The sequence below is a fragment of the Delphinapterus leucas genome, chromosome 7 (genome assembly GCF_059928025.1).
Source record: "Delphinapterus leucas isolate spDelLeu-1000000601 "Yukka" chromosome 7, BTC_Dleu_Yukka2, whole genome shotgun sequence".
NCBI lineage: Eukaryota > Metazoa > Chordata > Mammalia > Artiodactyla > Monodontidae > Delphinapterus > Delphinapterus leucas.
Genome location: NC_143135.1, coordinates 63,000,994 through 63,014,936, shown reverse-complemented (window position 1 = coordinate 63,014,936; position 13,943 = coordinate 63,000,994). Strand labels below are relative to the sequence as shown.

The 13,943-nt window shown below is 36.4% G+C and overlaps 1 protein-coding gene across 5 annotated transcripts in view; it reads right to left on the bottom strand.

Moving 5' to 3' along the window:
* Positions 1-4,352: 4,352 nt before the first annotated feature.
* Positions 4,353-13,943, bottom strand: part of HIKESHI (heat shock protein nuclear import factor hikeshi) — a 41,220-nt gene continuing 31,629 nt past the window's right edge. For 4 of the 5 annotated variants that reach the window (XM_089915382.1, XM_022594049.3, XM_089915380.1 and 1 more), the window contains exon 5: positions 4,353-13,709. In XM_089915382.1, coding sequence (XP_089771508.1) covers positions 13,655-13,709 — 55 coding nt within the window. In that variant the 3' untranslated portion in view covers positions 4,353-13,654. The remainder of the gene's footprint in view (positions 13,710-13,943) is intronic. The other variant, XR_016393872.1, reaches the window with a different exon arrangement.

The window sequence follows — 13,943 nt, the reverse complement described above, 5'->3', positions numbered from 1 at the left end:
GACAAAATGGTCCTTCAAAAGTGAGGGAGAGGAAATTCTCCAGTGGTCCAGTGGTTAGGACTCATGCTTTCACCGTCAAGGGCCCGGGTTCAATCACTGGTTGTAGAACTGAGATCCCACAAGCTGTGCAGTGCAGGAAAATAAAAAAATGAGGGTGAAATCAAGATATTCCCAGATAAACAAAAGCTGAGGAAGTTTACTACCTTTAGACCTGCCCTGCAAGAAATGCTAAAATGAATCTTGCAAATTGAAATGAAAGGACATTTGAAGTAACTCAGAGCCATATGAAGAAATAAAGATCTCAGTAAAGGTAAATACATGGGCAATTATACAACATAGTACTATTGTAACAACAGTTTGTGATTTCACTTTTAGTTTTCTACATAATTTAACAGACTGATACTTCTTTTAGAAAGGAAATTGACTGTCTATAGCAAAAATTATAACAATGTATTTCAGGATTTATAAAATATATGAAAGTAAAATGTATGTCAACAATAGCACAAAGGCTGGAAGGGGGAAATGGAATTATACACTTGTAAGGTTCTTATACTATACGTGAAGTGGTATGTTATCATTTGAAGATAGATTGTGATAGGTTAAATATGTATACTATAAATCCTGTACTTAACCACTAAAATAATACAACAAAGGATTATCACAAGTAAGCCCCCTAAAATGGAATTTAAAAACCAGTTAATCCAAAAGAAGGCAGAAGAAGAGAACAAAGGATACAAAAACCAGGTAAGACAAATAGAAAACAGCAGGATGGTAGATTTAAACCCAACCATATCGATAATCATGTTAAACATAATCTAAGTCATCTAAACACCCCTAATAAAAAGGCAGAGATTGTCAGGTTAGTTAAAAAGCAAGACCCCACTATAGGTTGCTTACCAGAAACACATTTGGAATATAAACAAATAGGAACAAACTAAATGGTTGGCAAAAAGTATACCACTCTAACATTAATCAACAGAAAACTGGAGTGGTTATATTAACATCAGACAAGTTAGATTCCAGAGCAAAGGATGTTACCAGAGATAAACAGTGTCATTTCATAATGATAAAGGAGTCAATTTATGAACAAGACATAAAAATCCTAATTTTTATATCCTAATTATCCTATTACTTTTATACTTTTAGTAACAGGGCTTCAAAATACATGAAGCAAAAACTAAGTTGAGGATTACCAGGTTTTACTTTCTTAATATAAAGACATATCTATAGCTTATTATTTTTATATAAACTTTTAATTCATCACTTAAGATATAACATTTATCTTGAAAAAGGAAATGACCCATGACTAAAATCTGATGCGTTGACCCAAAACAAATTACTTCCAGATTTTTAAAAAGCTTTTCCACAAAAAAAGTAGCAGACCCATATGGCTTTAATGGTGAATTCTTCCAAATATTTAAGGGCAAAATAATACCAAATTTACAAAAACTCTTCCAAAGAATAGAAAAAGAGGGAATACTTTTGATCTCACTTTTTTAAGACCAGTAAAACATTAATATCAAACCTAAAAAGGACATTACAAAAAAGAAAAATTACAGGTCAGTGTCTCCTTTGAATGTAGATGTAAAAATCCTAACAAAATATTAATAAATAGGATTCCAGGGATATAAAAAAATACATAATGCATCATAACCAAGAGGGGTTTATTCCAGGAATAAAAGGACAGTTTAACATTTTAAAATTCCATCAGTGTAGGGCTTCCCTGGTGGCGCAGTGGTTGAGAGTCCACCTGCCAATGCAGGGGACGCAGGTTCGTGCCCTGGTCCGGGAAGATCCCACATGCCACGGAGCAGCTGGGCCCGTGAGCCATGGCGGCTGAGCCTGCGCGTCAGGAGCCTGTGCTCCGCAACGGGAGAGGCCACAACAGTGAGAGGCCCGCGTACCGCAAAAAAAAAAATTAATAAAGTAAAAAAAATAAAATTAAAAAAAAATTCCATCTGTGTAATTCACAACAGTAACATAATTTTAAAAATGGGGGGAAAGCACAATCATTTCAATAGATGAAGAAAGCACATTTGATAAAACTAAACATGCGTTCACGATTTCAGGGGGAAAAATATCCTCAAAAAGTAGAAATGCAAGGAAAAATCTTTTATTTTAAAAAGGTTATCTAGTAATAAAACACTACAGCTAAATCATTCTCAGTGGTGCAATGGTCAAATCTTTCTCCCCAACAAAATGAGGATGTCCACTACCACAGCTTTTATTTACCATTGTGCTAGAGGCCCTAGACAGTGCTGTAAGGCTAGAAAGAAATAAAAGGTACACTACTGGAAACAAAAAGTACAATTTTCATTTACATATTACATGATTGTAAAAAAAGAAAAACAAAATATATCAACTGTTAAAATCAAAAGTAAATTTAGCAACAAGCTCTCTAGATATAAGGTTAACATATTAAAAAAAATATTTCTATATACTAGCAAGAAACTATCAGAAAATGAAAGTTTTAAAAATACCACTTCGGGCTTTCCTGGTGGTGCAGTGGTTGAGAGTCCGCCTGCCGATGCAGGGGACTCAGGTTCGTGTCCCAGTCCGGGAAGATCCCACATGCTGCGGAGCAGCTGTGCCCGTGAGCCATGGCCGCTGAGCCTGCGCGTCCGGAGCCTGTGCTCCGCAATAGGAGAGGCCACAACAGTGAGAGGCCTGCATACCGCCAAAAAAAAAAAAAAAAAAAAAACACTTATAGTAGAATGAAAAAAATCAAATATCTAGAAACAAGTTTAAGTTCCATAAAGCTAATATTGAAAACTACAAAATATTGCAAGTTTGTACTATAGAAAGAAATTAAAGATGACCTAAATAAATGGAGAGCTACATCATGTTTATGAATCAAAAGGCTGAATATTGATTTCAGTTTCCCCCAATTTGATGTGTGGATTCAATGTAAATGCAATCAAAAGCCCAGCATGAATAGTTGGTACATATTGACAGGCTGAATCTTAAATTTATACGGAAATACAAAGAACCTAAAATAGCCAAGATAATCTTAAAGATGAATGAAATTGGAGAACTTATACTATCAGAGTTTCAAAACTTATTATAAAGCTGCAGTAATTAAGACAGTGGGGTATTAGTGCAAGGATAGACAAATAGACCAATGTAACAAAACAGAGTTCAGAAATACACCTATACCTATAGAGTCACTTGGTTTATGACAAAAGTATCACTGCAATTCAGCAGGGAAATGATAGTCTTCTTCATTAAAAGGTGTTTCAACAATTTCATATTCATATAGGAAAAGCAATAAACCCTACCTCACATCAAACCCCAAAATTAATTCAAGGTAGATCATAGATTTAAACATGAAAGCTAAAAAAATAAAGCTCTAGAAGAAAATGCAGGAGAGCAACTTGACAATTTTGGGGTAGGTAAAGATTTCTTAAACATGACAGAAAAAGCACAAACCTTTAAAGACAAAATTGGTAAATTTGACTTCATTAAAATTGAGAGCTCCTATCATCACAACACATCAGCAGAAAGTTGAATAGGCAAATTATAAACTGAGAGAATATATTTGTAATACATATATCTGATATATCTGATGAAGGATTATATCCATAATATTTATATAAAGAACTCTACAGATCAATAAGAAAGCTTTTAAATTTGGCAAAATACTTGAACATGAACTTCTTAAAAAAGGAAGCTAAACATACATCTACCTTATGATGCAGCAGTTTCACTCCTAAGTATATCCTCCCCCAAATAACAAATTGAGTGCAAATGTCTGTAAAAACTTGTATAAGAATGTTTATAGGGGCTTCCCTGGTGGCACAGTGGTTGAGAATCTGCCTGCTAATGCAGGGGACATGGGTTTAAGCACTGGTCTGGGAGGATCCCACATGCCACGGAGCAACTGGGCCCGTGAGCCACAACTACTGAGCCTGCGCGTCCGGAGACTGTGCTCCGCAACAGGAGAGGCCACAACAGTGAGAGGCCCGCGTACTGCAAAAAAAAAAAAAAAAAGTAGCAAAGAGATTCTTGAAGAGACTCTTTCAAGGACAGCCTAAACCTTTCCCATTCAAAATATGGTTAATGGAGAAGCAGGAGCAATGGCAGTACCACCTGGAACCTTGCTGGAAGTGCAGACCCACCCCAGACCTACTGAATCAGAATCTACACTTACAAGCTCCCCAAATGATTAGTTGGTAAAGTTTGAGAAACACTGGCCTAAACTGCCTAGTAGATGCAGAAGTAGACTAGTGAACGAATTTAAGAACTATTTGGAGCGAGATGTGATTGTACTTAGCATAATCATTGAATGGATAAGGTGGGAAGGAAGGAGAAATCAATAGTGATATTTAAGCTGTGGGCAACTAGCTTGATAGAAATTAATGCCATTTCCTTTTTTTTTTTTTTCTTTTTTGGCTGCACCACCCGGCTTGTGGGATCTTAGTTCCCTGACCAGGGATTGAACCCAGGCCCTCCGCGGTGAAATCACAGAGTCCTAACCACTGGACTACCAGGGAATTCCTTAATCTCATTTCCTAAGATAAGGGATATGGGAAGAGGCAGAAGAAAGAGATGAGTTCTGTTTTGTATATATTGATTTTGAAGTTCTTATAGGACATGAGGCTCTTCAGGAGTTCAGAAAAGAGATCTGGAATCATCAAAATGTGTTGGAATAGATTAGATCACTCTAGAACTGTACTTTCCAATATGGTAGCCTCTAGCACATTGAGCACATGAAATGGGATTAGTGTGACTGAGGAACTGAATTTTTAAATTTTGGTTTTAATGAATTTAAATTTAAAAGTTAAAGCAGAGTAAAATGTTTTCCCATAAATACAACTTCATTGTTTTGGTAATACTACATTTCACTTTAGCCTTTGAAAATTTGGAATCGAAACTGAGATGAGCTGTAAATACAAAATACACACCAGATTTTGAAAAGTTAGTACAAAAAAAGTGAACTATTTCATTAATTTTTTAATTGATTACATGTTGAAATGGTAATTTTTTGCATATATTGGATTAAAAATATATTACTAAAATTAACTTCACTTATTTTTTAATGTGGCTGCTAGAAAGTTTTAAATTATATACATGGCTCACATTATATTCATATTGGAAAGCACTGCTTTAGAAGTATACAGTGTGAAACATAGAGGGACTAGGATAGAATTCCATGGGTTTCCAAGGGATGCCATAAGTAGACAGTCAAAACAAAGCTCAATCATTTTAAGAAGGATATGATTAAACATGTAATGCTAAGTAAAATTAAGATGGAAGTGTCCAAAGAGGCCAATAATGACTTTGTGGATTAATTTAAGTGTGCGGGACTAAAGTCAGATTGCAAGAGGTTGAGGAGTCACTGAGCTGTAAGGAAGTAGAGATAGCAACTCCACTTAAAAATCTGTCTACGAAGAAGAGTGGACCAAGAAAGGGTACAGATGTGTCATAGAAGGCTTTTTGTTTGAGAGGAGAGACTTGAATCTGTTTAAATGTTGTTGGAAAGGTGCCAAGAGAGGGATACGATATACAAGAGAAAGGGAATACTGATAAAGGGAGATCCCTGAGAAATTAACTCAGTATGGCCTTTAGAACAGAGATGAGCCTTGCATAGGTGGAACAAATACCTCATCCACAGTGACAGGCGGAAGAATGGAGAAGAGGATAGGTATAGACGTTGGGATGCAGGAAGTGGAAAGCATTCCCGTCTGATAGTGTCTACTTTCTCAGAAAGTGACCAACTGCCAGCTGATGAGAGGGATGTAGTGTGCAGGAATTTTATAAAAAGAGAACAAGGGGATTCTTTAAACTGTTGTGGGACGTTTGGTCTCTTTTTAGGGATGAAGAAAGCTGGATAAACAGATGCTGCCAAACTTACAATGTGCAAAAAGAGCAAGTTCACAACTTTCTTGAATCCATCCAAGTGTTGAGGTTGTAGGGCAACCAACCAAGGAAACAGGTGTGACAGTGGCTTACATAGACAAGGCATAGGTGTACAAAGAAAAGAATAGTTCAGCTAGGGTGACTGGCAAAAAGGGTGAAGTCTCCGCTACTGAAAAAAGGAGAGTCTCCACCCTGCTGCAGGCTTTTTCCTCATGAATCCCACTGAGTGCTCACATAAAAGATTTTGAGAGTACTGGAAAAGTCCTCATTGTGCAAAACTCAGGGACAGAAACAACAGTCTTTGCTGGAGGTAGAAAATACTTTGCTGGGACTCTTCACTCCTACCTGCCTAGGGAAAAAAAGCCTTAATCTGTGGCAGGCAAAAGCTGTCACTCTTAGGGAACTGGTGAAAACTCACTGTGGCTGAGAGAATAAAAATCTGTTCCCAAGGGCAGAGGCAGAAATATGTGTTGGGCTCAGAACTATGTTGGCAGAGGCAGGAGCACTAAGACCACATCCCCAAGACCCAGGAACGTGATGACTGCTTAAGACTGAGGCTTCATTAAAACAGAGAACATCTCCACCCCTCAACCCCCAATCCCTACTGCCAGTTAACTAGCATCAAGCAATAAGCAACTTGCAAGAGAGACCCTCTCTAAGGTGCAACACAAAGGGAAAATCTAAAGGCGAGGGTGGAGAAACATTAAAAAGAAAACCTCTGCAAACTACCCCCACCTAAAACACAAGGTATAGCTAGGGAAATTTTAAGCCTGTGGTGCAGTGACAGTAATCTCAAAGCCTCAAACCCAGGCCAACTACTAACCCTGGAATAAAGGCCTAGCACAAAAACTATTTACCTCAGACTCTAGACCTAAAGAAGATGTCTGGCTTTCAATAATAAAATGACAAAGAATGGGAAAAGGCAAGAAAAAAACCAACATATTCCTAAGAGACAAAGCAATCATCAGAACTAGACTCAGATATGACATATATATGTTGGAACTGATAGAGGATTTTTTTTTTTGACTGTGTTGGGTCTTCGTTGCTGCGCGCGGGCTTTTCTCTAGTTGCAGCGAGTGGGGGCTACTCTTCGTTGCGGTGCGTGGGCTTCTCATTGCGGTGGCTTCTCTTGTTGCAGAGCAGAGACTCTAGGCACGCAGGCTTAAGTAGTTGTGGCGCACAGGCTCAGTGGTTGTGGCTCGCGGGCTCTAGAGAGCAGGCTCAGTTGTCGTGGCGCACGGGCTTAGTTGCTCCGTGGCATGTGGGATCTTCCCAGACCAGGGCTCGAACCCATGTCTCCTGCATTGGCAGGCGGATTCTTAACCACTGAGCCACCAGGGAAGCCCATGATAGAGGATTTTAAATAACCATGATTAATATGTTAAAGGCACTAATGGAAAAGATGGACAACATGTAAGATCAGATAGGTAATTTCAGCAGAGAGATGGAAACTATAAGAAAAAAAATCAAGTGAAAATACTAGAAATTTTAAAACTCAGTAAGAGATGAAGAATGCTTTCACCAACTTATCAGTAGACTTGACGTAACCAAAGAAAACTTTAGTGAACTTGAATACAGGTCTGTTGAAAATAATCAAACTGAAACACAAAGAGGGAAAAATGTGAAGAAGAAAAAAAATAAAATAAAAGAGCTGTGGCACAATATCAGTGGTCAAGCATACATGTAATTAGAATTAAAGAAAGATAAGACAGAAAGAATGAAACAGAAAAAAACTGGAAGAAAATAACCACCAAGAATTTTCCAAAATTAATGACAGACACCAAATCACAGATCCAAGCAGCTCAGAAAACACCAAGTAAGATTAAAAAACGAAAACCACTTAAGGCAAATCATTTTTCAAACTGCTGAAAATAAAAGACAAAGGGAGAATCTTAAAGGCACCCAGAGGGGAAAAACAACAGTTGTGGTGAATGAGATGGAAGAGTTTATCAAAAAACATAAGATTGCTGAGCAGCTCTGACAACCAAGGTGAAGTTAGAGATTGTGGTTACAGGGTTTTTTTAATGCAATACTCGGTGGGCTTTTACCAATAAAAAAAAAAAAAAAAAAAGTACATGTGGTTGAACTTATTCAGAACTCAGGTTTTTCTGGTCCAGGTGATAGAAAAGGAATGGGACAAGGGGACTGAATATCAGTCTGGAATATATGCTAAAAAATCAGTGGAAGTAAAAAATGCCTGAGAACATCTAACTCTACAGGCTACAATATAATGCAAAATGATATCACAATATACTTTCAAGAAACAATGTTTTTAGGGTTTTTTTTTTTTTCTTTTCTGCGGTATGCAGGTCTCTCACTGCTGTGGCCTCTCCCGTTGCGGAGCACAGGCTCTGGACGCGCAGGCTCAGCAGCCATGGCTCACGGGCCCAGCCGCTCCACGGCATGTGGGATCCTCCCAGACCGGGGCACGAACCCGTGTCCCCTGCATCGGCAGGCGGACTCTCAACCACTGTGCCACCAGGGAAGCCCCATAAGTGTCTTTTGAGAGGTTTTAAATTTGTGGAATTCTTATGCTTCCATAAGACTGCCATAAGGACTTCCTGTGTCAGCCTAATTTGTAATTTCCAGAGCCTTAGTTATCTTTAAGAGTATTAATGAACATCAATTTAATTGAAACATAATCTTGGATAAAGAGACAATATAATTTTACTATACATGTGCTCTTATTTAATAACTGGAGTAGCTCTTAGCTACCAGGTTCAAAAGGATATTCAGATGCCCTTATGTTGGTATGCATATACATTTTGAAAGAATATAAAAGACTTTGTGTAGGTAAGGGGATGTCCATGCAGAGTAATAAACACTTTTTCTACTTAGATTAAAAAAAATTTTTTTTTTGTCTTAAAACAAAAAGTGTCTGGTTGTGCTAGAATACAAGAGTACTTTTTGTAAAGACAAATTTAAGAGTATACAGAAAATGTAGAAGGTTTGAAGGGTGAACTTTGTCTGGGTTCATAATGAGCTACAAATAATAGGTTGGAAATGATTAATAAATATGTTAAAGCTGTTGACAAAGTTGGTTAAGTATGATGAATGTATTCACAAAGATAGGCTCATGAAACCATTACTAGATGTTGTTACATAGAAGATAAACAGAAAGAGTAAAACTATAATTTACTTTTTTTTTTCTTCTGGTAAAACAGCAAAGCTATCTCTGTGCTCAGCTGAGAGTTGTCTTCTCTCATTATTAAAGAATACCACTCTGAACATTTTGATATACTCAAATCATTTTTGAAAAAAGTTCCCCACTTTTGAAAATATTAAAGTTCCTAATAATCTCAGTCACATACTCTTTCATCTTTTATGCTTATGCATCAAAATTAACAAAAGTAGACTATGTTTCAACAAATGGTATTGGGACAGCTGGATATCCACATGCAAAAGAATGAAGTGGAGCCCTACCTCAAACCATTCACAAAAATTAACTCAAAATAAATCAAAGACCTAAATGTAAGAGCTAAAACTATACAACTCTTAAAAGAAAACATAGGAATAAACCTTTACAGATTGACAGAAAAAATCTTTTCTTAGATATGACACCAAAAGCATCAGTGACAAAAGAAAAAAGATAAATTAGACTACACCAAAATTAAAAACTTTTATGCTGCGACTATTACTCTCATCAAGAAAATGAAGACAATTCACAGAATGGGAAAAATATTTGCAAAATCATATATCAGGCAAGGGACTTGTATCCAGAGTATATAATGAACTGTTAGAACTCAACAATAAAAAGACAAATAACCAAACAATGGGCAAAGGATATGAATAGACATTTTTCCAAAGAACATAAACAGATGGCCAATAAGCACACACAAAGATACTCAATATCGTTATTAGACAACTGCAAATCAAAACTAGGAGATTACCACTTTACACCCACTGGAATGGCTACAATCAAAAGAAAAAAACTAGTGTTGACAAGGATGTGGAGCTATTGAAACCCTCATACACCACTCATGGGAAAGTAAAAGCTTTGAAAAATAGTTTAGCAATTCTTCAAAAAGTTAAACATAGTTACCATGTAACCCAGTAATTCCACTTTTAGGTATATTACCCAAGAGAGATGAAAGCATATACCCACATAAGAACTGATACATGAATATTCATATGGGCATGACTCATAATAGCCAAAAACTGGAAATAACCCAAATGCCCACCAATTGATATATGGATAAAATGTGGTATAATCATACAATGTAATATTATCAGCAATAAGAAGGAATGAAGCTCTGATACATGCTATAACATGGATGAATCCTGAAAAATTATGCTAAGTAAAGGAAGTGAGTCACTAAAGACCACTATACTACAGTGGTCTTAGATAGTAGATCACTATACTATAGTGGCCTTATAGTAGACCATTATACTATATGATTCCATTTATATAAAATACTCAGAAAAGACAAATCCATGGAGACAGAAAGTAGATTCATAGTTGCTTAGAGCTGATGGGGCTTCTGGAGGCTGGGGATTAAATACTAATGGGTATGGAGTTTCTTTTGAGGGGATGAAAATGTTCTAAAATTAGATCATGATGGTTGCACAATCCTGTGACTATATTAAAAAACACTGAATTGTACACTTTGAGTGAATTTGATGTTATGTGAATTATATCTTAATAAGATTTGTAAGCAGGCAAATGCTGAAAGCAGGTATACATAGAAAAGTTATGGAAATAGAAGATGTGGAAATAAAAAATTATTTGATCATTCTAATAAATCCACAAATCTAAAATCTAAAAATGAAAATGGCTTACAACTATTGACCTAAGACAGCTATCCTCTCTTCAACAAAATTATTGGCTGTCAGTTTTCAATTAATTCTTCATGTGTTGCATTTTGACAATACAAGAACCAAAACGTAATAAGGTAGAACCTATTAGACATGTACTTGAAATCTAGAATCAGCATTTACAAGATGGATATGTTCCCGGTTCATACATGACAACTCAAGTATAGTTAGTTAAATTCAGAAGACAATGCCCTTATCAGGTACAAATATCATGAAACGATGAAACACATGTTTGAGCCTGCTATTTTCTCATTATTTAACATTCTAATAAAGTCCCTTACTATCCTTTTTTTTTGTTCAGTAAATTATTCAAAAAGTGACTCAGAAGCATTTTTAAAAGTGGATCCATTGGGCACAGATGGTAAATGGTGTTACTATTTTTCCCAGTATACTAAATACAGATATCGGCTGAGACTATTTCTTGCCTTTGGATATTTTTCACTCATGTTCATATCTTGTCTCCTCTGACCACTATGATTTTGCCTTTCCCATATTGAGGCATAATAAAACTGTTAAGATGTCTTTTTTGCCTAAACTCTCTTGACTTTCCTTCATTTTATGGAAAAAATGATAATAGGAAAAATTAAGTTTGGCATTCTCCAAATTTTAATAAATTCAAAACTATTCTAAAAGCCCTTTTTAAAAATCAAACTTAAAAGAAAAAGAGATTGACACATCCAGAGTTCAGCCTTCCTAGGTTAAACTGTGTGCAAGTAAAATTTGTTAATAAAATGCTTCAATATGCCTTTGTCCCTTCAAGCTGCTATAACGAAATACCACAGACTCACATAATCAACTGAAATTTGTTTCTTACAGTTCTGGAGGCTGGCAGCCCAAGATCATGGTGTCAGCATGGTCAGCTGAGGGCCCTCTTCCAGGTCACAGAGGTCTCCATATATCCTCACATGGCAGACGGGACAGACCTTTAGGAGAAAATTGGTCTCCTAGGAGTTTAAAAGAATAGATATTAAATCTTTTACGGTGAAATTTGACTCTGAACCTGCTAAATTCCACTGCAGAAGATTTAATAGTTGTTCCTTTAAACTCCTGAGACAAATTTCCTCCCAAAGTCTCCTTCTAATATTTGAGCTTTCCTCATACCATTAGCCCCAGTCTTCATTATTGTAAAAACTGGAACTTTACTCCAGGTCAACAAAATACTTCTGCTATAATCATTATAGCACTGTCAGCAGAACCAACATCACCAAGGGAGGAACAAATGCTGGAGTTATTCTCACTGTACTGGTTATTTTCTCCAAGATTTTCCAGACGTCTATGAAGGAACGAAGCTCCACTGAGAATGTGCCCACCACAAGGAAACAATTATTGGCTTACTCCTGTTGTGATAAAATATAGATAAAAATCTATATTCCTGATATTATCTGTAACTCACCAGGAATTACAACATCAATACCAGGCTTTTGCCCACCTCCTACACCCAAACCTATCTTGGGTGTATAGGATAATTAAGAGGCTTTCTGATATTTAAAGCCCTTTTCTCTCCAGTGTAGCATGTATCCTTTAGAAGGGTAACAAGAGACTTCCAAAATGAAGTAGGTATTGGCTGCTCAGGAGAGCTCTCAGAAGTGATAACTGAACCTCTTTATGCATACTGTGCAAGACTATTACTCCAGCAGCAAGAATACAATTAGAAAAGTGGTCCAAATTTTGCCTCATCCTCTGCTGTGAAAGCCCAACAAACCAGTTTAAATATACTACCCAGGGTACTTCGCTGGTGGTGCAGTGGTTAAAAATCCGCCTGCCAATGCAGGGGACATGGGTTAGAGCCCTGGTCCGGGAAGATCTCGCATGCCGCGGAGCAACTAAGCCCGTGCGCCACAACTACTGAGCCTGTGCTCTAGAGCCCACAAGCCAAAACTACTGAAGCCTGCACACCTAGAGCCCGTGCTCTACAACAAGAGAAGCCACCACAATGAGAAGCCCGTGCACCGCAACTAGAGAAAGTCCGTGCGCAGCAACAAAGACCCAACGCAGCCATAATTAATTAATTAATTAATTAATTTTAAAAAAAGCCACTACCCAGGACTGTCATGAACAATCACACTGTCTTTATATCCTCTTGGCAAGCCAAGGGACACTTTGTTTTTAGTTAATACTTCCTGTTGTATCTCTATAAAAATCATTGGACAGGTGAGATCCTGGTGGTTTCTGGTCAATGGGCATCACCAGTAAAGGTCAAAGGGTTCCCTTTGAATGAGACACAAAGGCTTTACCTTCATACAAAGAAGTAATGAATCCTATAGTCTATACACAAATGTGTAACATTTCCAATATTAAACAAAACCTGATCAGTATTATGGCAATTTTGTTAATAAAAAACGTATGAATTTGCAGATATAAAAAGTGACAACAAATCTGTTAATTGAAAAAACTTTTTTTTTTTGACCGCACCACGCAGCCTGTGGGATCTTAGCTCCCCAACCAGGGATAGAGCCCAGGCTACGGCAGTGAAAGCGCCTAGTCCTAACCACTGGCCTGCCAGGGAATTCCTCTGAAAAAACTTTTAATCTAAAGAAATACTAACTGAAAATAATTTCTCCATATGTAAAAATGTATATTGGATATGTTTTTCCAAAAGTCCCCAAATTTTGATATAGTTGATTTTAAGTTAACTATTCTAGCAAACCACTGTAAATATAAATGAAAGATTATAAATGCAATGCATTTGGCACAATATTGTGACTATGCTTTATTTTTAAGTAAAAAATGAATCATAGCCAAAACAAAATGTTTTGCCTCTGAATATTTCCAGCTTAAGGGAAAAAAGTCATTAATGATGAACATATTTTCATTTTTCAATGTTTTTAATTTTTTATAAAGATTTTAATTAACCTTCATAGTCACTAAGCAGTTTTTAAACTTAGGTTTCATGATCCTTTTGACTTCATGCTTTCAAATAGAATGATTATCTTCAAAACATGACAAATTTCAGAATCCATTAAAAATTATTTTATTCAAATTATGTTTTCCAGAAGAGAGGGTTCTGTGCTAGTCGTCTTTGAAAGTTTTCATACCTACAAAAGAAAAACATATTTATAAGAAATTTAATTAGAATCTTTCATAATGTGACAAATGACTCATCAAAAAGCAAATAACTTTACATGTCATTTCTAAAATGCTAAGATTAAAAACTTAGAAAGTTAAAAGTTAATCTGGGAGTTTAATTATTAATTTATAAAAGACAGTAAGCATAGTGATTTAACTGGCTGTATCAGAAAGCACAAAGCATAATAAATTTTATTAATTTT